This window comes from Neocloeon triangulifer, unplaced genomic scaffold (assembly GCF_031216515.1).
Source record: "Neocloeon triangulifer isolate White Clay Creek 2 clone unplaced genomic scaffold, ASM3121651v1 ptg000003l, whole genome shotgun sequence".
NCBI lineage: Eukaryota > Metazoa > Arthropoda > Insecta > Ephemeroptera > Baetidae > Neocloeon > Neocloeon triangulifer.
Window position 1 is genome coordinate 10,208,751 of NW_026775546.1, and position 23,696 is coordinate 10,232,446.

At 35.2% G+C, this 23,696-nt stretch overlaps 5 protein-coding genes across 5 annotated transcripts in view; 2 read left to right on the forward strand and 3 right to left on the reverse strand.

The window, feature by feature from the left end:
• Positions 1-238: 238 nt before the first annotated feature.
• On the reverse strand, positions 239-6,293 carry LOC132205621 (uncharacterized). Its single transcript, XM_059634795.1, has 11 exons — positions 6,041-6,293; positions 5,590-5,708; positions 5,364-5,454; positions 5,106-5,311; positions 4,869-5,047; positions 4,667-4,817; positions 4,385-4,601; positions 4,089-4,327; positions 3,814-4,037; positions 3,680-3,752; positions 239-3,612 (listed from the first exon to the last, which is right to left on the reverse strand). Exons 2-11 carry the CDS (start codon positions 5,654-5,656, stop codon positions 536-538), a joined length of 4,524 nt encoding a protein of 1,507 aa, XP_059490778.1. The 5' UTR covers positions 5,657-5,708; positions 6,041-6,293; the 3' UTR covers positions 239-535.
• Positions 6,294-7,187: 894 nt separating this feature from the next.
• LOC132192613 (neuronal acetylcholine receptor subunit alpha-10-like) lies at positions 7,188-12,036 on the forward strand. The gene is made up of 10 exons (XM_059612650.1): positions 7,188-7,317; positions 8,217-8,279; positions 8,340-8,488; positions 8,845-8,999; positions 9,068-9,251; positions 9,579-9,795; positions 9,863-9,997; positions 10,405-10,622; positions 10,710-10,869; positions 11,305-12,036. Exons 1-10 carry the CDS (start codon positions 7,284-7,286, stop codon positions 11,529-11,531), a joined length of 1,542 nt encoding a protein of 513 aa, XP_059468633.1. The 5' UTR covers positions 7,188-7,283; the 3' UTR covers positions 11,532-12,036.
• Positions 12,037-12,411: 375 nt separating this feature from the next.
• Positions 12,412-18,271, reverse strand: LOC132192655 (TWiK family of potassium channels protein 7-like). Its single transcript, XM_059612712.1, has 5 exons — positions 18,046-18,271; positions 15,946-16,252; positions 14,378-14,560; positions 12,914-13,111; positions 12,412-12,859 (listed from the first exon to the last, which is right to left on the reverse strand). Exons 1-5 carry the CDS (start codon positions 18,220-18,222, stop codon positions 12,453-12,455), a joined length of 1,272 nt encoding a protein of 423 aa, XP_059468695.1. The 5' UTR covers positions 18,223-18,271; the 3' UTR covers positions 12,412-12,452.
• An 891-nt stretch (positions 18,272-19,162) lies between these two features.
• LOC132192516 (uncharacterized) overlaps positions 19,163-23,696 on the forward strand; it is a 49,521-nt gene continuing 44,987 nt past the window's right edge. The window contains exon 1 of the mRNA XM_059612511.1: positions 19,163-19,463. Within this exon, the coding sequence (XP_059468494.1) occupies positions 19,425-19,463 (39 nt within the window). The 5' untranslated portion in view covers positions 19,163-19,424. The remainder of the gene's footprint in view (positions 19,464-23,696) is intronic.
• On the reverse strand, positions 19,727-23,335 carry LOC132192454 (tryptophan 5-hydroxylase 1). The gene is made up of 11 exons (XM_059612425.1): positions 23,248-23,335; positions 22,294-22,657; positions 21,869-21,966; positions 21,747-21,814; positions 21,646-21,696; positions 21,448-21,593; positions 21,259-21,394; positions 20,810-20,936; positions 20,704-20,757; positions 20,478-20,653; positions 19,727-20,304 (listed from the first exon to the last, which is right to left on the reverse strand). The coding sequence occupies exons 1-11, from the start codon at positions 23,317-23,319 to the stop codon at positions 20,001-20,003; spliced, it is 1,596 nt and encodes a 531-aa protein (XP_059468408.1). The 5' UTR covers positions 23,320-23,335; the 3' UTR covers positions 19,727-20,000.

Sequence of the window (23,696 nt, forward strand, 5' to 3'; positions counted from 1 at the left end):
TTCTTACATTATTGCAGTAGTTCAAGTAGTTGTAGTTGGCATTGTAATTCCATATTATAAATTAACATTAATCCGGCCAGTAGTAAGCGCAATCGTTTAATTGGATTTAAAGCATTAATATTTTAATAATGATAATAATGTTAAATTCTGGTTAAATAAACCAATTTTAAAGTGAACGCTGAACCACAAAATACTGCTACGAAATATTTGTTACTGGTTGGAAAAAAAATCAGAGATATAATTATTTGAGAGTAAAAAATTTATGACGATAAAAAACACAAAAAATATTATTATCAAAAATACAATTCAATTTGTTTCTTTACAATTTACAAACTACATAGCTTCTAGTGAATAATGTACAATTGTAAATATGCAGTATAAAAGTTAAAATTTTTATTTTTTTAAATATCAAAAATATTGCAAATTGTTTTCACAAAATGGTCAGAAAGTTATCACTAAGAGTATGTTTATTATTACAATAATGATAATTTCAATAATTCCTAAGAACATTGTATTTGCTGGTATTTACCATTATTTAAGTTTTCTTGATTGGAGGAAAATATCTCCGAATATCATTTTGAAGTTTGGGTTTTTTCTTTGGGGGAGCTGAACTTTGCCCTCCTTCATCAGGGTGTGCAGATTTTCGCTTTTGTGCTTGCCTCTCATTCAAGAACAGATCTAGTGTGTTGGTATTACAGCGAATTTTTTTGGCAAACGCAAAGAGTTTGTTGTGAGTTAAGGAACCGTAGGCTTTTGGTACATCCAGCAAATATTCGATTACATTCAAGCTGTTGAACTTAATGGCAAACTGTATGGGCATCCAGCGTTTAAATTTGTCTTGCTCCATGAATGCTTGAGTCTCAAGTTTTTCTGCTAGGAACGTCAAAACATTCACAGAACATTTTTCTGCAGCTACGTGCAGAATTGTTTTTCCTTCTTCATTTTTATTTGCTAAAAGTGATTCAATTTTTTCCAAACTAAATAAATATTCAAGATTTTTTAGTGAATTGGCAAAACATGCACGATGTATACAGTTGTTCAATTTTTCATCTACTGAGTATTTGTTTGCATCACATTTTACTAGATACTTGCACATACGAACTCCAGAAAAATTGGTTGCAAGAAGAAAAGGCGTTGAGCCATCTTTTGTTTTCTTCTCAATTTGCGCTCCGTGCTGCAGAAGAAACTGTACCACATTAATATCTCCACATTTGACATATTTGTGCAGCAGCGTATTTCCATCAGAGTCCGGGCTGTTGAAGTCGCATCTTTTTGCTGCCTTCAAAATCTTGGAAGCGATTTCAAATTTATCAGATCTATCCATTTTAAAAACCTTCACTAACACCACTTGACCAAAATTGTTGATGAATTTCTGGCTTCCGCTGTTTTCAATTAGAAAGCTAAAAACATCACCAAATTCTGGGTTTTCCAAAGCTAGACCAAATAAATAATCTCTTCTTGTGATGATCTTGTTCTTTGTTAACCGAGCCTGCGTTTTCAAGAAAACTTTAAGAGTGTCAACATTTCCAAAACGCACAGCGCAGTCAAAAGCATCATTACCATCTTTATTCTGCAGGGCACAATTAGCACCTTTCTGTAGGAGGGATTTTGCTGCTCCTTCATGACCGTTTCTAGCAGCCAGATGCAAAGCTGTTTGGCCAAATGAATCAATTGCATTGATTTTAGCTTTTCGCTTTAGCAGCTCATTTATACAAGGCACATGACCTCCCTTGCTAGCCTTGTGCAGGGCCGTTTCTCCGCGACTATCAGGCTTATTGGCATTTATGTGCTCTTTATTCAAGATTTCCCTCAGTAGTCGCACGTTTCCATGTTCAGCAGCAATTCGCAAGTGCACCTCTTTGAGTCCTAATTTTTCAGGATACTCGTCTAAAACGGTGTTGAATAGTCTCTCGTGAAGGCACCCACTTTTTGCAATTTCTAGAACTAAAGTATCAAAAGAAAAGTCTTCAGGGGCCCCACGAAGAGCTCCCATTTTTATTAACTTTACACCTACTTGGTCACCTTTGTCACTGTTAGTGCCGCAAACTTGTAATATAAGGGGACTTCCATCCTCAATGAAAACTTTTGAATCACTGTTCTCTTCAGCAGCAAATGTAATATTTGGTTTCAGCAGATGAAATATGTTGGTGTGTTTGCCTTTGATGACGTTGCTCAAGACATTAAAGAAATCGTCACTATTTAGACAATATTCTTTCAGTTTTATGGCAAACAACTCCACTTCTTCCTTTGAAAAAACAGGCTCATCTGCTTCTTGATCTTCTTCGCTTCCAGGAGTCTCTCCCTGCTTGTTTCTTAATTTAAGAAATGAGTCAATGAACTCCACACTTTTGGGGAAATATTGATTAGTCAAGAGAGTAACTGTGGGATCTTTTCCTGCAATGAGTTCATTAACAAATTTCTGTGCCAGCAAGAATTCTGCAAATGTTTGGTGCTCAAATTTTCCTTCGATCGGATTGTTATCTTCATCATTGATAACAGTTACAACACCTGATTTGCCAATTCTGCTCATTTCATCATTACTAATTATCTTCGCAGAGTCCTGGCAAAATTGCTGAACAGCAAATCTCTGCAGACTTTCAGTCCAAAGTCTGAGATTTGTCTTGTATGTATCGTCATCTAGATTCTTTTTTAAGCATGTTTTATTCAAGTAATTTTCAATCACTTTGTCATAGAGCTCGTAGAGGTTGAGTTTTTCACTTTGATTGGAGTGATACAGCTGTGAGATGAGGTCAAGTTGAAGTGGATTTTGGAGCATTTCTTTGGCCCCGGCTGCCGAAAGTTTTTGTAGAAATTTTGGAATATCTGAATTCGATAATTTTCCTTTTAACTTAAGCAATTTTTTCTGCTGCCTTCTATCTAATGGGCAAATAAAGATCTTCTTAATTTGATATTTTTCCGAAAGAGCGCCCTCAATGTTTTCTTCTTCCTCAGGTCTAGTCGCAATCACCAGTGGTAGCTTTTGATCAGCAATGCTTTCAATCAAGCAAAGTGCGTGCTTTTGAAAAACCGGACAGATTTCATCAAAACCATCCAAAATGAACAGCACGTCCTTTTCTTCAAGAGCTTTTATGGTTGCTTTAACTAACCATTCCTTATTCTTTTCAGTAAAGGATCGAAAAATTTTTTCTACATTTCTCGATTTTTCAAAGATTTTGATTTCATCGTGGAAAGCAGTTTTAATAATTTTGTTTCCTATTTTTCTTGATAAATAATGAGAAATTTCGGCTAGAATAGTAGATTTTCCTGCTCCAGCCTCAGCACTGATAAGATAAACACATTGGTTTCTATCTTTTCCCTGCTCAAATTCTTCCACTAAGACATCACACAGTTTTTCAAACTCAATTGTCTCCTTATTAGGACTAGTGTCTTTTCCAGGTACACGTTGCGCGAGTTCCAATTTGGGTGGCAAAAACGTTAGTGGAACTTTAGGAAAATTCACTAGGTATTGAAGGGTTGTGGCAATTTTTGGAGTAAACGCAGGACTCACATTACGGCGAGGAATCATCAGGTTTAAAGCAAGTTCCTGGACACTTGCTTCTCCATCTCGTAAGCCGGTATTTTTGAACAGATTAATGAGACCATTGATGAAGGCTAAAATTTAAAAAGTTTTAAACTGTGTATTTAGAAGATCCATTAATTTTATAAAAGATATATATACCTGTGTGGGGCAAAACTTGAACAAACCATCCACTGTGATTTGTAGCTCTAATTTCAAATTCCTTCAGGTGAATCTAAAACAAAGTTTTATTTTGAGAAAATGAACATAGATTTACAATGCAAATGACCATCTACCTTCTTACGAACATAATCAGTTGTTGTGGATTGCTGTACAAAGAAAAAGAATTTTGGTCTCCCTATCCATTTTTCATTGCGCGGCCCAATGAAATAGTGCACAACCTCTCCAATTGTGCGGTCAGCTTCTCTAAATTTGATGCAGATATCATCACTAGAGTTTATGTACATGCTTCCTAAGAAGCAAACAAGAAGGCAGCCAAACTCGCTTTGAGGACCTTGAGCTGATGAAAAAAAATTGATAAATGTTTAATGATTTTAGGATATTTCTTTACCTAAATTTTTAAAAGATTGAAGCTGTTCTTTTGAGTTTTCCATGCTGTATGTTTCGAATTCAAGCTTTTTCTGGAGCACTGATGCGAGATCTTCACATTTCTTTGATTTTACATCATAAAAAATTCCAGCTAAGCGACGTCTGAGCTGTGAGCCTTTTTGAGATTTCCAATCGAAAAATCCACTGTGTTCAGGATTTATTAACCAAGTCTTTGTAGCCTTGTCCACATCATTCACAGTTCTATAAATGCAAGATGAATTGGTTAGAAATTTTTTTTGCTTCAACTTGAAAACAAACTTTTTAACGAAGAATCTTTTACAAGGAGTAAAAATTATCTCGGGGGTCTGCGAATAATCTATGCAATATCCTTCCGCGGTAGACTTATTGTGTACGCCAAGTAGAACTTTACTGAGAAAAACTTCCAATGCCTCGTCTGTTTTTAAGTTCTGTAATCTCTCACATACACTTTGAATGAGCCATGTTCCAGAGAGAGTTTCTCTGTACGAAGCAGTAGCTGTAACATTTATGTTCAAGCATTTTTATTATAATAATTCTGTATTAAAATTCCAATAAACTCACATTCAACTGAGGCGTAAACTATAACAAAATTATCCTGTGCTGGGAATTGTTTAATACGGCACGTCTTCTTATTTTTTCGTAGACTTTTATTCCCCAAAGTCTCAATGGTCCGAGGAACATGAGGTCGATCTCGTACATTGCCTCTACAAGCCTTGAAGACAATTATGAAGTAAAATTCTATGCACAAAAATTCAAAAGTTACCACAAAGAAGACCGATTTCAGAACATTGCTAAGTATGCTTAGCTCTCCCAGACGTTTGATAATTTCAGAAGTGGTAAAACATTCATATTGGTCTAAGCAAGGATCAACTGTGTCAGTGCACAATTGTCCATCTGAATCGCCATGAGTCATTATGAACAAAAGAAACACTGCAGGTTGCTCTAAAAAGATTTAAACCAATTTTTAGCAGAATTAAAGATTGCAAATTTAAGCTTCTACCGGAGTCGCTGAAGAGCTTGATAAATTCTTCATTGTTCGAGAGTGTTTGTAAAACACTTTCTTTTTTCATGGAGCCAACTGCTTTAAAACAGCAGTTCTTGTACCTCCCAAAACACATAGCTAAATTTTCAACATCTTTCTGGTTACCGTCGCGTCTCCAATCATCATCATCACTGAATTGATAGTGAAGGACTAGAACCCAGGTGCTATAAAAATATGAATTAGTGATCAAATTAATAAATATGGATGTTCCATTACTTTTTTGCCTCCAAAATAGGTCCATCATCATCATCATCAAAGTGTCCAAAATCATCTAAGCTATGCCGTAAACAAGAGGATGATTCTACACCTGTTCATAAAACCCAAAATATAATATACATTCGGTTTATAAAATGTTGTATTTTTGTAGTAAAATTAGCACGCAATAGATTATTATAAATAGATGCAAATGATGTCGATGTCCCATATTTAAACAATAATTTACCTGGAGAAAAGCACATTGCGTCCGGTTGAGTGGAGTCTTGACTGTCTTGAGACGATTGACTACCCATCCTCAGGCTGGAGGAGGAGGCTATCTGGATTCTTTAACTAATTATGCACGCGCTGTTGAATTAAATAAAATTATTTTTTAAATCTTACAATTAGAGATAATATGCTTCGAAAATGAAAAACTTGAAAAATAAAAGGACGACTTCATAACAGTGCTTCACTCGTCACAGATATTAATCATTAATATAAGATAAGTTATCAGTAAAATTGCATGCGAATGAACAATTTCCAAACACGATAATAGCGGATAATAGGTGGTTTCTGCGTGAGCAAGTACAATAAGAAATAAAGATTGTCTAGAAAAATTAAGTAATACATGTCAATGTTCGTCTAGTACATAAATGTTGAGAGTTCAATGAAGTAGAAAGCTTAAGAAATTCCCAAACCTTTTTAATTTATTTGACTGTCCCAGCTCAAAAAATGTAGAGGAGCCAACCTGTGGCCCCGAAAAAGCCCAAAAACAAAGAGAGCCTGTGAAGCCTCGACTCCTTCTGTGAAGTAGATGTGAAGCGTCGTTGTTGTTGTTTGTATTTTTTGGCTTTGGTGGTGACCATTCAGCCAGATCTAATTTAGGACAGGTCTAATTGGTTAATGTCGTGCTGCAGGGAAGCGTCTGAAGCGATGAACAGGACGAACAGGTGAGCGGTGCCGGCGGTGGCTGGTGTTTTGTTCTAGTTGCACGCTCGATATCACCCTGGTGGACTTTTTGAGTACTTTGAGCAGTAGCGGGAATGAGCGGGAATAAAACAAATCGGAGGTCATGCCTCAATATCATGTCATATGATACTGCTCCAGAGCAGCGCATGAACACATAAAATACATTCAATTAATATTTTTATGTTTCATGAAATAGGTGCATTGAGTTGTATATTATATGTATTAGATTTTACAATCTTTTTAAATCCTCAATCCAAAATCTTTATTTTTTATAAAAAATCTTTTAGATTTTTTTAAAGTCCCAAATTGATATGAAAATAAAAATGCAAAGAAAGCACAAAGAAGTACACACTGGATATTGTAATATCGTTGCTGCATCTTCTTCACGGAAAATTAATAAATTGAAGTTTTTTAATCATACATATATTCAATATTAATATGGCAATCATTACAATTAATTTTATAATTTATTACATACAATTACATAAACAATAATTCGCAATAATTGAAATTTATTTAGTAATTGTAAATAATTTTCATTTAATGATTTAATATTATATTGAATAGATTATTTCTGTCTTACTCCTCAATTGAAAAAAAAAATCAGAACTGTTCCCCACCTTTTATTGTAATTTAAAAGTAATTTTGAAATTAACTTTGATTGATTTATCAAACAGACCCCGACTTATAAAGTTTACATTTTACAGAGCTTGTTCATTTTTACATACAAAAGAAGTCTTTTAATAAAAATTATTCTTTATGTTAATATATCATGCACGTGCATGTGACTAACGAGCAAAAACAGCAATTTTGCGTGTTGAGTGGGTTGCATATGCGCGTCAAGCTCTTTCGTTTGTGAGTTGATTGAGGTCGAACCGCGCGCGTTTGAGAGCGCCTGAGACCAGAAGAGAAGCAGAGTTGTCCACAGGGTGTAGCTTTTACCGCGTCATGCAAAAGAAACGCGGTGTATGAATGATCCTCAGCAAGCATATAATCAGGCGAACAGGTATGTTGTGTTGTATACACTAACGGCATTACAAAAAAAGTTCATAAAAAATGTAAAATAAATTTTCTTGCACGTAAAATTTTCTACTTTTCATTCTAAATAATTAGAAAATGCAAACTTAACGTACTTAATTAATGTCTCCTTGTATCTTCTCTCAAAATAAATAATAATAATAATAATAATTTGTGCTATCATTTCTCAAATATATAACATATATTATAAATAATTCGCCACAATTATTAATTCCACTGATTGTGAGGTGCAAGTTTTCCATGACCGTGTTTTTTTAAATGATATTATAGAGCCTATTTGCTGTTAATTGTGTCACCTTGTTTTATTACAATGGGCGCGGCTCTCATATGGTTGCTACGAGTGTAATATAAGTTATGCATTAGCATAAATAGCATATAGCACGATACCTTATACCATGCACTGCATCAAATAAAAATTTACACAGTTTTATTATTTTGGGTGTGACAACAATACAAGAAGCTTTTCAAGAAATTATGAAAATGAACTTTTTTTCAAAATATAATTATAAAATTTTTATATTACTTTTGTTTTATAAAAACTGTAAGAAGGAGAAAAATATAAGGAAGTTTTTTACTATATCCACCGTTTGCATTGTTGAAATTATAGAAAAAAATGAGGATTTCAATTTCTGATGGTGACTTTTAAAATTGATGATTATAAAAAATTTAATAAATATTAAATAGACAAAATGAATATTCATTTTGTCCATTTGGTTCTAGTATTTGTGGGGTTAATCGTGGAGTTCGTGAATATGATAAAAGGAAGAATTGAAAATTTAAACATTTATAGATTGCAATCAAATATTTCAATAAAATATTTTTTTTCTTGCGAGCATTTTGATGTTGATGAGTAAATATTGGGGGCAGGAATGGAGTTCTCACTGGGCTGGCGGCTTTTAATGATACGCGTAATCGCTTTACTGCTTCAAGGTGAGAAAAATGAAACTGGCTGCTTAGTTCTGAGAACCTTATATTTTTTATATGCATTAGGGGTGGTACATGGAAGCGCCGATGAAAGTGAGTATCGACTGACGCGGCACTTGATGACTGACTACGATGCCTCCGTACGACCTGTCGAGAACAGCTCTTTGCCGCTCAAAGTCAGTATAAGCATCGCCCTTCACAACATCATTGACGTTGTACGTTAAACTTACCAAACAGATTCTTAATCCGAATTAAATTTTATATCACATTCAAATTATTTTTTTAATGAACATGTTTTAAATATTTTATCGATATAAATTTCTCCATTTTAAACTTTTTTCAAACAGGAACAATGTCCCAATAGAGAGTTTTTGAAGCGTTCTCAACTTTATATTATTTTAATTTATTAATATTATTATAATTATTATAATTTAGCGCCTGCTTGTCCAGCGTAAGGCAACCTGCTCGTCTCTCCAAACGTGCGGGTTGCCTAACTGCGTAGTGCTCAAAGATAAAAAGGATCAAAAATCAAATTATTGCTGGTCTATAATAAACTCCAATTTACACACAGGATGAGAAAAACCAAATCCTTACGACAAATTGCTGGATGTCGTATACCTGGATGGACCACCATCTCAAATGGAACGCCTCCGAATTCGCCGGAATCAAAGTTGTCCGAATCCCACACAAACAGGTCTGGACTCCGGACATCATCCTTTACGACAAGTATATTTTTATAATAATTTCTAATGGAAATATTGACCAAATTTTTTTCTTTCTTTATTTCTTAAAAGCGCGGACTCTCAGTACAGCCGCGCGGTGATCAGCACCAACGTGATCGTGTATAGCGACGGAAAGATGCTTTTACTTAGCCACGGAATCTTTCATAGCACTTGCGACATCAACGTTGAGTACTTCCCCTTTGATGTCCAAAGCTGCCAAATGAAATGGGCTTCCTGGAGCTATGATGGTAATCAGGTGAGTTAATTAAAAACAAAATCTTATCAAACAATAGAAGCTTAATAGAAAAGTAAAAACTAAAAACGAATTAAAAATTTGGTAACGCATCAACGCATGCAAATTTCCCACAAGAGCATTGATTTTTTTAAATTTTCAATGTGATATAGAATAAGAAAGCACAAAATTCGTTTACTTTTTTTAACAATCTATCTAAGTTTTTTTTATGAAAAAAGGTAATTTAATAACAAAAATCTGATTTTAAATAATATTACTTTTATTGTTTTTTATTGCTTAAAATGTTCTTAAAATTTAAGATTTACATTTAAATTAAAACGATGCATTTAGATTGACTTGGAATTGATAAGAGAACACGGTGACGTTAGCAACTACCAGCCAAACGGCGAGTTCGACCTGATCAGTTATGAGGCTGAGCGACATGAGAAAATTTACACGTGCTGCCCAGAGCCATATCCTGACATCACTTACACTATTCGCATCCGCCGACGGCCACTCTTCTACGTCTTCAACCTTATTCTACCTTGCATGCTCATCAACGCAATTGGTGAGTTTATACTAAAAATTAACAAAGAACTAATTTTAAAATTAAAAATAAAATCTCCGATTTGCAGCGTTGCTTGTGTTTTATGTGCCTGCTGAAAGTGGAGAGAAGGTGACGCTCGGTATCTCTGCGCTGCTTTCCACAACCGTCTTTCTCATGACCATCCGCGAGAGCCTACCACCTACTGAGAAAACTCCGCTCATAAGTAAGCTAACATATTTTTTTGCACAAAATATGTCATTCAGATATGATAAATTATTTTTAAATTAAATTTTTGCTTCAAATTTTTAAAATTTATTAGGCGCTTATTTTACTGTCCACATTTGTCTTCTATGCCAGGTTGAATCTGAGAAATTTATTTTATGTACTAAAATTAAGGTTAACTCTTACCTAATAATATTTACGTGTATTAACGTAATAATTAGCAAAAATCATTTTATGATTTTTTTAATAAATCAGGGTATTCCAGAAATTGCACTGAGTTATAAACATATTTTTATGTCTAAGAAGAAACTCCGCACTTGTCGTTATTCACATGTTATGAAGTCAAATCAGAAAATAATGCTTTAAATAAAAATAAAAAATGCGATTACTTTACCTTTTTCAATGCAGGTGTTTATTATGGCGTGAGCATCTGCCTTGTGTCGTTCGCCTGCGGTCTAAGTGTTATTTCCCTGAATGTGTACCACCGAGGAGTTCACGGCATTCGCGTTCCCATGTGGGTAAAGCGTCTGGTGCTTGGTCCGCTGGCGCGAATCGTCTTTATGGACTGTAACGTTCTGGAAGCACCTAATTCCCCTCATCAATCCGTTCCGGGACCAAGACGGGAGGTGAGAATTTTTTTCAAAGGAGTGTCAACAAATGTGATCTGTTCTCCGGTTTCTTTATTTATCATTGAAAAAAATTATACGGTTCAGTTTCAGGAGGAGGCAAGAGCAGCAAACCGTCAAATCGATACCTCATTCAGCAAATCGGACAACCGTGCGCAGAATAATGACCACGAGTCCAGCGATAGCAATCTCTCGCCGTTCTTTGCGCCCTGCAGAAAGCGCAGGGACTCCATTTCCATTAGCCAAGGTGACTTATCAAAATTTCCTGCTCAAATCAATACTGAGAGCCAAACATAATTATGCAGGTGCGACACATTATTTCAGAGCCTGAAGGACAGCTTTAAACATGTATACTTAAAAGTGTCAATTAGAGAGCTCTTTATATCTTAAATTAAGTAAATGTTCATAAACCACATTTATTTTTAAATGTTGAATTCTTCATTGCAATTCAATAACATTCTCATGTAGCTAACTTCCGGGTGGTGCAGTCCCCCCTTTTAAACACCCTGAATAAATTTAATTAACTAAAATATAATATTTCATTTTTAAATATCCAAAAATAAAATTTTGCAGTAAATTTCAGCGAGTGACGAGAAGAGCAATAAGTAATTGAAATAATTTTCTTTTCACTAAATGATAATTTTTTCACTTCTTTAAACATGAAATTCCTTTCCTGATTTAGATCGAGCAGAAAGCTTGGAGGGTCAGTTCCTGGGCACCTTGCAAAAAATCAACAGAGCCCTGGAGCGCAACGAGTCGCGCTTGATGGACCGCGAGCGGTGTGAAGGCGCAGCGCGCGAGTGGAAACAAGTGGCGCTCGTGTGCGACCGAGTGCTGCTGTGGATCTTCCTCTTCACCACTGCCGTCGCCACCACAGCCATCCTCACATCCAGCCCATATGGTCCCTGAACGTAGATACCCTTGCTTTTTGAGAAACGTTCTAGGGTAGTTTGTAGAACGGCTTAAAATCTTTTTGTTCGGCCTGCATGTGCGTCTATATCGGTAGCGCCTTTAATATTTTAAAATAATCTCCTGCTAAAAGATTCAAAACACGCGTTCCCATAAATTAAATTAATGTAATAACAACTAAACCTATTAATCGCGATTCAACAAATGGCATCGAATGAAATGGAATATCATGTACTTTTTGGGGCTTTTTTATTTAGTAAGCTGGTCAGGTTTCCTTTGATTTCACATTAAACTTTTTGTGGGGGTTTTGTGGAAAATAGAATATCAATGCATTTTAGATTGAAATTTTTTACATCTACTTTTCCATGGCTTGTTGAGCCCAAACTAGTGTTGTACTTTCTTAAAAACTGACATGGTAAAAGCAGAGATCAAGTGAACATTTTGCAACTGAATAGCGCTTTTGTATTTTTTTTTAAATTTATGGGAAATTGCATTAATAATTACACGCGCCTTCTATTCTCAAATTGAGATCATATAAAATAAATATTATATGAAGCTTTTTTGAAGTAAACGCTGTTTTACGCAGTTTAATAAATTATTGTCTTGGAATTTCTATGATATGGAAAACCGTAGAATTTAGGTCATTTTCATCATGAAATATTCAAGAAAACCATAAAACAAAATTTTTAACCAAAATTTAATTTGTTTCTGTGAGTTTTTAACTGTGTACCTATTATTATTTCAAAATCACATTATTTTTATAATACACCTTATGGCTATTTGCTAAATTTATAATTAATATTAGAAAACAAAGCTTCTCTTTTGTGCATTTAAATAATTTGTTTCAAATTAATGAGTAATCATAAGATTTTGGGTTGAATTGAAATAAAAATTTTATTAAGGACAACCATCAATACAAAATCAAACTGAAGACTCGTAGATAACAATGGTGTGCACTTTTCTGGGGGGCGCCGAGAGCTGCACGATTTCCTGCATTGCCGCTTCGACCTCTTTTTGCCACTCGTTGCCCTTTTTGTTTCTCGTCGGAAACCGGAGTTTGGTCTCCAGCTGAGTCAGGGCCAGGGTCTTTTTCAGTTCTCTGAGCTCGGTCAGGACGCTAAGATCAATGGTGGAGGAAGCTCGGCTTAAATCGATTTTTTTCAGGGCGTCCGTGATGGGCCCTGAGAGGTTCTGCAGGTGCGCCGTCAGTTCCTTCATGCGCTTCCACGACTGGGCGTACTGTCTGCGCACCAATTCAATTATTGTCGACGTCATGGCCAGGCCGACCAAAATGTAAACGGTGCAGATCAACATGTAGTCTGGTTCGCCTTAAAAATTTTTAAAATGATTTTAATATTTTTAATTCAAAATTTATATTATACGTGGAACTAAATCTCCAAATCCAATTGTAGTCATTGTGATGAAGCAGAAATAGAAGCCTTCGAAGAACGTCCAGTCTTCCCAGACAGTAAAAAGAGCAGCTCCAGCTGCAATGTACATCAGGAGGAGGAAAATGGCGCACAAAAAGGACATTGATTTGATGCACACCCCAAGCCCTGCATTTCCTTTTGAATTGTCGTCTGAAACAATTAATATTTTGTTTTATTTTTGGTATTTTGAATGCATCGTTAAATATCAGCTAAAAGCAACTATTTGTTTTTTAACTTCAAGGAAAAGTTCAAAGAAGAAAGTTAAAACACAGATAAAATTAGTTTAATTCTTGACAGTGTTTAGACAGTTGCTGTCTAGGCAATTCTCCGAAGAGAAACAAGAGTTGTAGATAAATGGGGAAGAGCTATTTTCGCTAATGTTGCTCTTAAAAGGATACGTAAAAAAGATTTCATTAAAAATTCCATACCACTTATTATTATTTTGTATGTGTTTTTCAAAGAATAAAACAGTAAGAATTAAGAAACTAATATAAACAAACCAAAATTGTAAAAAAAAATAAATAAAAAACTGCATGATATAATAATTGAATATAAAAATATTCTTTGATAAGAAAGCTATACGCAAATATTAAGATATTGACTGAATAGAAAATAAACCAAAGCAATGAAGTTTTGCAACTCTACTGTCAGTGGCGAAAAAATGCACATTATTTTCCTTTCTCAACATCAAATTTCCCACTGTAAGCAAAAAGAAAAAGTTGTTTTCCGAGTGGCATGTGGCGCAGGTTGCCTAGCGCGGCAAAATCAGGCGTTCGCACGAGTGCAAGCAAACTGGCTGCTTTCACGCGTCAATAAACAAGCTGTCGGTTCTTCAATTTCAACGGCCGGAGGACACATACGTCCGTGTTTGGAAACATAATTAAAGCATACGCGTGCGTTGCATTACGCTGTGTGTCTGAGAAGTATAGGGCCGTGTACTTTGTATATCGACCGGCGAAAGAGCCACGCCAAAAATAATGCAGTGCGCCCCTGTACAAACACGACTAATTACAAGCACGCGCGTTTTCATTAAGTGTAATTAAGATAAAAATTCTCACTCTGGTGAGATGGCAGTTTGATAGAGTGTACCGTAAAAAGCATGCAAATTTTAAATTTAATTATTGCGAAAAAATATTTATTTATTTATTTGAGCTCCAAACATAATTGAATAAACTGGTTTATAATTTTTGACAATTCTGGATTGCAGCGTCCATTAGAGTTTACCTTTGAAAATAGATTTTTTTTTTCAATTTTGATTAGTAAAATTTATTAAAATCTCAAATTTATTTTACAGTCCCTTTCTAGAAAGCTCAACTGGATACAATATTGGATTAAAAAGATTTTCAAAAAAATGTGTTAAAATTTGCAACGAAATTATAAAAACTGACTAACATTAATTTTAAAAATTGTTCAAACCTGCTAAGAGATGGCGAATGCAGCTAACCCTTTTCTTGAGTAATTCTCCAAGTTGGCCGAGCGACGAGGCGATGATCTTGCCCAGGTCGGCGATCACAGTCAGCGTGAGCGGAATGCCGACGAGGGCGAACACCACGCAAAAGGCGCGCCCCCAAAAAGTGACAGGTGCCACATTCCCGTAACCTGCGGACAGCGTGCAGCGCAACTGGTTCTTTAGTTTGTTAACAAAAGAGTGTGGATAGTGTAGTCTGCAGCATAAAAAGGCCGTAAAACACGCGCCGGTCACACACATAGTGTGCTGCGTGCGGTCTAATCATTGCAAGAGAGCAGGGCGAAAATAGCCCTCTCTATATAATGTGCGCGAAAGGATTTGTTCTGGAAGTAGAGCGGCGGCCGCGGCGAGAGAAAGATAATAAACAAAAGGCTTGAAAACTCGACACAAAACCCTCTTGATCTCTCCTTCGAGAGGAATTTGCGTGCGGTCGGTCGGTCAAATTAAGAGGACAAAGTATCAAGTTAAAAGACCTCGTTTCACCATTTAAATCGCTCTGAGAAGCAATTGGAATAATTAAAAATTTTAGTTTAGAAATCAGAATGAGGGATTTTTTTAAAGCTGTATTCTAATTTAAGAAAAATAATACTTAATTTAGACCTGCATTGAATTTTTTTGTAAGAGAGAATCATTTTCCTTTTTCATTATCTTACGCATTTCAGTAAGATGAGATTGCTTCTGTGCTACTTAAATTACAAAAAGTTAATTTTTCAATATGCGAAGGTATTAATGGAGAAATTCACATTGGTCAAATCGAGGGAAATCCCTGGCCGAATTTTCGGCATGTTGATCATCTTGGATTAAAAAGTAGTATTATTATGAATTGATCTTATGAATTAGTTGAATTATATTTGAATTTAAATCGTGATTTATTTATTAAACCATAAACCTGCAGTGAATTTGCTATTCTAAAGAGAGTGTATGAGTTAATCCTTTCAATAATCGTATCTATCGATATTTCTTTCCATTTCAACTTTTTTTATATTGACTTGGGTAGAATAAACTATAATAATTATTTCAAAAATAGATTTTGTAGTTTTGAATATATATATATATATATATATATATATATATATATATATATATATATATATATATATATATATATATATATATATATATATATATATATATATATATATATATATTTATATTCAAAACTACAAAAAATTTATTCTTATGCTAGCTGTTTAATAGAGAATTGGCAAAAATTGGCAAATTAAGGAATTCTTATCTCAGCAGTATTTTTTTTTTAAATATGAGCTGGAAATTTTCAGAACTAGCATATCACTATTATTCGATTTTTCACCTCAGTTAATTAATAATGTATTATCAATATTCATAGAAAGGTTAGCAATTAATCAAAGGATTATGCAAGCCACTTTGTTTATTTTAACTAATAGAAGAAGCGCGTTTGTTATTAACTAGACCGTCAGCCTAATCAATAATCAATTTCCCACGGATGCGCACAACTAATCAATTCAAATTAATCCATTGTCAAACATGATTAATTTACCTATGGTGGTTAATACGGTGGAGGCAAAGAACACCGAGTGCAGGTAACCCCAGCCCGCTGTCTCGGCCGCCGACTCGACGTCGGGCTGCTCGCGGGGAACTTGGAAAACGCCCTGCTGGGCCGCAATGTAAATCGACTCTTCATAGTCGGCGAGCTGCGAACTGAGGAAGGAGGAAAAATTCAACGAGGAGGAAGAGCCGCTGAAATTGGAGATTAATGCGATGAAGCTGAGTCGCTGGTCCCAGAGGAAGTTCTGCGCCTCGGCAACTCGCGTCACCTCGCCTGGCCTCTCGAGGGCTCGAAAAACCTGCAAAATGTTTAAATGGAGATTTTTACAATTTAAATAAAATCAATAGTTAGACCTAAACTAGTTAAATAAATGAATATTTTTTTGCAACTTGAAATCAATTTCCATGAGCAAAAGGAAAATAATAAATTGTTAAATAAAAAACATTTTTTAAAGTTGATATTTTTTTATGCTTTTCTAATTTCCTTCTTTAGTATTTACAAAAGAAATATTTGTCGAGCGTGAGTACATCACGTTCTCGTCCCACTGGGATTAGCGCCCATTAATCAAAGTGTAAATAAAATTAATTAAACAAAACGACGCGTTAACGTTTCCCCAGTGCAGAGATGCGCTCGACTCTTGTTTCCATGCGCGTAAACATAAATTTCTGCATGCAGCACTTTTTTAAGCAGGCGGCTGCTGATTTAAATTTACACTTTCCCGGCTACATTTCAGAGAACAGTATAAAATTGTAACGGCGTGTCTGTCGGAAAAGCAGGCAGGCTTGTGTATAATAATAATAAATCCCAGTTTTATAGCACTATTATCATGCCAATGTAGGAAATAATAATAATGCATCTATTTGGACACGAAAAGGGAAACACGCACATGTAGTATTTTATCCCTATGTAAATATGCAATTATTGAATTTGTGAAAAAATTATCACTCATTATAGAAACATAAAAAACTATTTTGTAAGACAACTGAATTTTGAAAGAAAAAAATCTTATTAAATTAGTTTGAAAAATTTATAATTTTAACGGAACAAATTCCAAAGCTGAATAATTAAACCCCCTTTCCATTTTTTACTTTTCAAGTTTATTCCTGCGGAAATAAATTATTTCATACAGTCCAAGTCACGATTATTATTTATTGTTTAAGAGCTTGAAATTCAGAGATGAAATCAGAAAACGCGGTGGTGTGCTATTTTAAAAGTTTGCGCTAGCTGCGTGTGCCCCTTACGTTTCTAAGGCACAAGTGCCGATAAAGTGGGCAGATATACAAGTTACAGAACCACAGCCTTGCCGCGAGTTAAGTTGGGAGCAATTCGCATGCCTAATTCACACTCGCAAACAACACCCCCTTTGCAGGTGCATAAATTATATTTCATTCGTGAGTCAAGGAAATTAAATTTTTTCCACATTGAAAAAGAACATTGCAATTACTGAAGTTAAAATCAAGTGAAGCGTGTTGGAGAGGCAGTTTGAAAGCGACGACGAATCCAGCGACAATGGCATTTAAAAAGAATTTCCATTTCAAAAGGCTCTGGTTAAATGGAGCAGAAAATCAGCACTGTCTTTAAAACGGGTGCAAAATTTTTGCTCCCATAGAAAATCTCATTCGTTTAAATGGAAATAACTGGATGTGGCATTTAAATTATACCTACGTGACAACAAAAATAACTACTTGACACGAAAAAAAAACTAAAAAAACAACGTGCAGCGTTTCATGTTTTGTAAAAATGTATAAAAGTGATAAAAAAAAATCATCATATTTGTCTATCGGGAAAAAATTATTTCATTATATCTTTCAATGCTATTTTTAGTTAAATTGAATTGGTTAAACTAATTGAACTGTAAATTTGAGAGATACACAAAAATTAAATCTTCTTCAAAAGAGAGGTGAAAATTTTGTAGGTAAAGCTTTTCATGAAATCACCATAGAAATTTAACAAATTATACGGCAAAATAATTGACTTTTTTTAAATTTAAATTTTGTGAAATGAAATAATTTTCAAATAAATTACGAAAAAGATGCCATTAATAATTTTTATGGTTAAGTGTAAATGCGAATTAAAAAAAATTATGCTCACCAAACCGCCGAGACCAGTGTAGATGACCAACGTGCTAAAGAGACAAAGGTGCCCGAGCACCGATCTCAAGACTTGGTTACACCGGACGGCTGCAAAAAAGGAGAGGAGACGTTTGGCCGTGGACTTGGAGCCGCCCTCTTCGCTCTTGTCCGCGATCAAATGCTGGTCCTCTGGCATGGCTTGCAGCGTGGGCCATGCACCACTCCGAGCCCGCTGGCCAACTCGCGCGTCGCTCTGACAATGAGAGCAACGGGAGCGTTGAGCGAGCGAGAGCCGCCCCGAGTGCGACGAGAGATAAATTAACCGGCAGCAGCAGCACTGAAATTACGCGCATGTCTTTGGAATTTCCGGGAATATTTATTGAAAAAAAATCAAGAAAGCGCTACAAATTACATAAATTAAAAATATTGATAATAATTAAACATTTTTATTTACCATGTATTAACTTTATTTCCATATATGCCATTGCATTTTCTTTTTAATCTAGAGTACTTTTAGAGTTTACAGATCCAATATAAAAAGACTTGTCTTCATACAGCTTAATCTTAGAAGCATAACTTTCTATTTTAAAATTTTACAGACTTTGCTAGGTTTATTGAATAATGGAAAAAGTTTATTAAAAAAAAAATTAAAATGAAAAAACTTTTAATAGTGGTTTTTTTTAAAAATCTCTCTAAATAATTCTTACATCAGAGAAAAATTTGAGAGGGAGATACAGAGAAATATTGAAGGATTACGGATTCTTAGACAAATTAAATGAAATACTTTAGTGTAGTGAAAGTGAAACTGGTGTTTATTCCCATTTTTTGAGCAAAATCAAATTCTCAATAGATATTTTTGTTGTTGTTGCTTTGTTGCTAATTATTTTGTACATAATAAAAATAATATAATTATCATATAATAATGGTGTGAAATTGTCAATTAATATTTATAATTATATGTATTGTGCTGTATGAGCGCTTATTGTTAGTTGGATCTTCTCTTTATTACTTATTTACTTACACTAAAAAAGCTGCGCATAAATTGCAACGTTGCTTAGAGGGGGGGATGGTCTTTGTATTCTACGTTGCATCTCCAGTGACTCAAGTCCTGGAAGCAGGTTCAGTTGTCAGTTCTGCATTCTGCAGTTCAGTTGTTATTGTTTTTTGTGTTTGAGGAAAAGAGCAACCTCACCTGGCCCCTGCTCTTGCAAAAAGCTCTAATGTATTGTATTAGGACATTTGAACGTTTCATTTCACAAGTGTTTCGTCTTAGAATCTACCTGTGCTCCGATTTTAGATGACTGGGATGATCCATTGGTTTATTAGTGTTGTTGTAATCCTGAGCAACCTAAATTTTTTGTTTTCCATGCACTGCGTTGATAATCTGAAGAATTTGAGATGGAGAGTTTCAGCAGCCCTGGTTTATCGTCTCGAAAGGTAAGTGAAAAAATATTTTTTTCTGTACCGATTCCAAAAATCTTTTGAATTTGTATGATACATACATAAAATTCAAATGAGGAATCAAGAAGCGGCAAAGAGTAATTTCAAAATGTTAAATAAGGAATATTTTAAATTAAGATATTAATTGTAAGCATTTTAAAAATCCTACAAAAGAATTATGCACACATCAAATTATTGCTTTAGGAACTGTTTGTAGTTTGAAGGTGAAAATAAAACAACATTAAAGATGCAATTTGCTACGCACACACTTTAATGTCTTTTGTCATACACAACTTTTGGAAGCAATGAAAACAACTTGCCAAATCGTTTCCAGCAGATTATGCATAATCATAAATAAAAAAATTAAGCAGCTGTAAAAATCTACACAGGATCAATTTTTCGTACGATTTTTTCCTGTCATTATTGTCGTAGTTTTATAATTAAACTAACGAATATAAATAATATAATATAAAATCTTTTAATAGCTATTAACAATTTAAATTAAAATTTGCTAAGTTTTCAAGGTTTTTATTCTCAATTCTTCCTTTCGGGGCTGTGTTCGGGCGGGGTGGTGTTTGGAGTGTGTAGAGGGCTGTGAAAGGGTGCGGGGCTGATGGAGCGTGGCAGCAAAAGGGTGGCCAGCTGCTCCATGCTGCCAGGGTCGTCCTCCTCGTCCTGCACGTGGATCTTGCGCAGGGCGTTGCTCACGATGCAAACCTCGCCCCGCAGTTCGGAAACGAGCGAGGCGATTTTCTCAGCGTTGCTCAAAACCTCGACGCTCTGCGTGTAAGGGTTGTAACGCACCATGAATGGTCGCTGGATGTTGCAAGCAAACTCTCTGGAAATGAAGAAAAAAATTCAGAAAAATTCAGATTATAAAATTATTTTAGTTAATAAAAAAAAATCTATAATAAAACTACCATTTTGAAATTAATAAATTTTAATTAATTAAATTTATCATAAAACTTTCTAAAGAAAAATTAACGTAATTATTTTAACGCCAATTCTTGCCTCATTTTTTCCTTTGCCTCTTCAATGGTGTCGGTGTAGAAGTAATGATTTTGGTAAGAGGTAATGATGCATTCTTCATTGACCGTGACCTCTGGTTCGAAGGGTAAAATTTTCTCCGGCGTGGTGAGTGCGTGTTTCAGCTCAGCCACCGATGACAATAGACCAGCACCGTAAACCTATATTATGATAATTAAAAAAATCCTCAAATTGTAAATTAAAATCGTGCCTTGAAATCTCCGTTTTGGCGGCAAAGTCCAAACTCAACCGTGAAGAAATAGAGCTGAAAGTTTCCTATTTTAAATTCCTCTCTCTAAATTAAGTTTATACAATACCGTGGCCAGTCTGGACACATCTTCGTCAGACGCTCCCAGGGTGGCAAGCCCGAGCTCTTGGGAAAATTGGGCAAAACTTGCGTTCGCTAGCAAGGGCATGTGGCCCAAAAGCTCATGGCAGCAATCACTGGTGATACATTTATATATTTAATTTCAGAGCAATAATTATCTTGATTATTTCTCTAGGCAATCTTTGCCAAAGTACACTATTTAAACTTTTCAAAAGTATTAAGTATATTATAAAAAAAATTGCAGAAATCGGCAGATATATTAATCAATAAAATTTAAAATATACTGGAAAATTATAAAATTTAAACATAATCATCTGTAAAGAAATAAATTATTGAGTTTTGGCAGAGGTTTGCATTAAAACTTTGGACTCTGAAACTTCCGAATTTCACCTTTCGTATTTACTTATTTAACTTATTTTAAATTTTAATTTTGCTCACGGTTCTGGCGTGTAGAACGGATCCGATGAGTGTCGGATGTACTGGGTGCAGTGGAAAACTCGGAAAGCCAATCCAGAGAGAAAGTCTCTTGGAGACAAGTAGCCAGCCACAGGTCGAATTTGGAATCCAGTTTTTCCTGAAAATTTAAATCTTTCTCTTTCCATGGAATTTCCATCTGGAAATATTTACGTTTTAAGAAGACATTGATGTCCTGCAGTTGAGGGATGTTGTCCTCTCGGTATCCGCAAAATTTAACCAGCTGCGGCCAGTTTTCCATGTACTCGTCGCACGCGTGTTTTGTGTACAGCAAAGTCAGCTCGCGGAAAATGACCCCCCTGAAAAAATTTTCAAATTAATATTTTCCTTCTGCTTTTCAAGTAAATTTACCAGGTTTTAACCTCCTCGGGAGTGTATTGGATCCGAGGAATCGGTTCTCCACTAAAAACATATCTTTGAAAAATGAACGAAATCAATAAGTTTGGATTTACTATTTGTAGGAATTGGCGATGTTGGCGAACTCCTGTCTCCTTTTGCGGTACACCGGGTCTTTAAATCCCTAAAACAAACGCTAGGAAAAAGGGGGATGGATGATTTAAAAGAGGGTTCTTACGGGATGGTCAGCGTCCAATTCAGTGCCGTACATCAGCACTCTCTGGGCTCTGTCCAAGTCGGATATTTTCCGAGGGAACCATGGCATGTCTCCAAAATCTTAGAATTTAAATTGAATTAGGAAGATGTGTTGAATAATAGTTTGTCGCCAAAAGTTACATAAATAATTAAATTAAAACAGTTACATAATTGTGATTAATTTGAACATATTTAGAGAAGAACTTCTATTTTATTCTTATAAATTTGAAAATTATTTTTGCTAGCCCTTTTCCCTTTAAATGAAAGTTTTTCAAAACCAGTGTTTACTCATAATTTTCGTTTTTAATTATTTAGTTTTCTAGAAAACTGAAAAATTAAAAAAAAAATCCAAATATTTATTATATTTCATTGACAAATGAGAATATTTCTATAAATTTTAGTACTCACCAAAACTGGCGGACATTGAGAGTGGTGTCTGTGGAGGTAAGTCGAACTCAGGGTTGGTGGGACGCGTCAGGTTGATGGAAGCGACCTCGCGGCGAAGCATGGTGACCAGTTGCTCCATGCGGCGGTCGTCGCACTCGACGTCCACCAGAATCTCATATTGCTGTCCGTCCGAGGACGATTCCTTCGGCCGCGACTCAATATGCACCACGTTGACGCCGAGGTCCTCGAACACATGAAGCGCCCTGGCGAGGCCGCCCACCTGGTTGTTGAGCGAAAATACCACAGAGTTGCGGTGCACGCCGTCCGGAGGCCGCTCCAGCACCAGGGGCGTCGGGTGCGCCTTCAAGCGAGGGCTGCCACCACCCTAATTTGTAAAAAGAAAAAAAAAACTCTTCAAAATAATTTTCCTTAAAAAAAACTCCAGTACCTTCTATTAAAATTTATTTCTGATTTTTACTTCAAATTACAATTCTTTTTTAGCAAATAAAAATGAATCAAGTCAAACTGCAATTCTCAATCTAAGAAAAGCATTTACAGGAAAAGTAAAAATTTAAAATAAATTTTTTGATTCTTTAAAAACTATAATATATTAGGCGATTGTTCAAAAATTAATTGAACATTAAATCTTCAAATCCCCTTAAACATGAAAATAATTTTTTTTATAACATTTAAAAGGCTAGCAGATTAGGAATATAATTCACCAAAGCGTCATATTGTTACATAATAAAATAATAGTAGGAAAACGTAAAAAATTGCTACATTTGAGGTATGCAACTTGCATTACAGGCATGTCACGTTAGCTGCATAATTTTAAAATATCAGGCACTATGAAAAGATTTTAAGATTGAATAAATTTCATAAATATATAAAAAAAAAAATACTGGGATATCAATTAAGAAAAATTCTAATTTTCAAGTTTTTAATTACTTTTGTGGCTAGAAATCAAATTTTTACCTCTTTGAGTGTCCATTGTTCGCCCTTTCTGTACAGCCAGAGACCAATGAGGCTCTTTCCGGAGGCAGACATTGTGGCGCTGGTACGCGTTGGAGAGTGCGGCCGCGGAGGAGACAGTTCACCCCTTTTATAGGGTTCGTCTGGGCTGGGCGAAGCGGCGCACATACGCAGAGAGAATGGAAGAAAATGGGGAAAGCTCTCCGCCTTCAATTACTGAGATCGGCGCAAAATCAAAGATAAATTCTCACAGATTTGATTACTCGAACGTGTTTACTTCAAAAAGGAACCGACCAGAAGTACATACAGAAGAGAGCGAGGAAAAGTTTATTATATAATTTTTTATCTAATCAGATTGACAAATGAATAAATTTGTTTGTGCAAATAAAGAAATGCATCATAGAATAAAATGAATCTCACAATTTTGAAGAGAATTCGATTACTTGAATGAC

Excerpts from the sequence above, each read along its gene's own strand:
- LOC132205621 (XM_059634795.1), bottom strand. The coding sequence starts at position 5,656 with ATGGGTAGTCAATCGTCTCAAGACAGTCAAGACTCCACTCAACCGGAC. Across the intron at positions 5,455-5,589 it reads CGCAATGTGCTTTTCTCCAG|GTGTAGAATCATCCTCTTGT; the intron begins GTAAATTATTGT and ends TTTTATGAACAG. Across the intron at positions 4,328-4,384 it reads AAAAGATTCTTCGTTAAAAA|AACTGTGAATGATGTGGACA; the intron begins GTTTGTTTTCAA and ends TTGCATTTATAG.
- LOC132192613 (XM_059612650.1), top strand. The coding sequence starts at position 7,284 with ATGATCCTCAGCAAGCATATAATCAGGCGAACAG. Across the intron at positions 7,318-8,216 it reads GCATATAATCAGGCGAACAG|GAATGGAGTTCTCACTGGGC; the intron begins GTATGTTGTGTT and ends TATTGGGGGCAG. Across the intron at positions 8,489-8,844 it reads TTCACAACATCATTGACGTT|GATGAGAAAAACCAAATCCT; the intron begins GTACGTTAAACT and ends ATTTACACACAG.
- LOC132192655 (XM_059612712.1), bottom strand. The coding sequence starts at position 18,222 with ATGCCAGAGGACCAGCATTTGATCGCGGACAAGAGCGAAGAGGGCGGC. Across the intron at positions 14,561-15,945 it reads CACCGTATTAACCACCATAG|GTTACGGGAATGTGGCACCT; the intron begins GTAAATTAATCA and ends CGCTGTCCGCAG. Across the intron at positions 13,112-14,377 it reads CATTCGCCATCTCTTAGCAG|ACGACAATTCAAAAGGAAAT; the intron begins GTTTGAACAATT and ends TAATTGTTTCAG.
- LOC132192454 (XM_059612425.1), bottom strand. The coding sequence starts at position 23,319 with ATGTCTGCCTCCGGAAAGAGCCTCATTGGTCTCTGGCTGTACAGAAAG. Across the intron at positions 20,654-20,703 it reads GCCAAAACGGAGATTTCAAG|GTTTACGGTGCTGGTCTATT; the intron begins GCACGATTTTAA and ends ATCATAATATAG. Across the intron at positions 20,305-20,477 it reads GAGGCAAAGGAAAAAATGAG|AGAGTTTGCTTGCAACATCC; the intron begins GCAAGAATTGGC and ends CTTCATTTCCAG.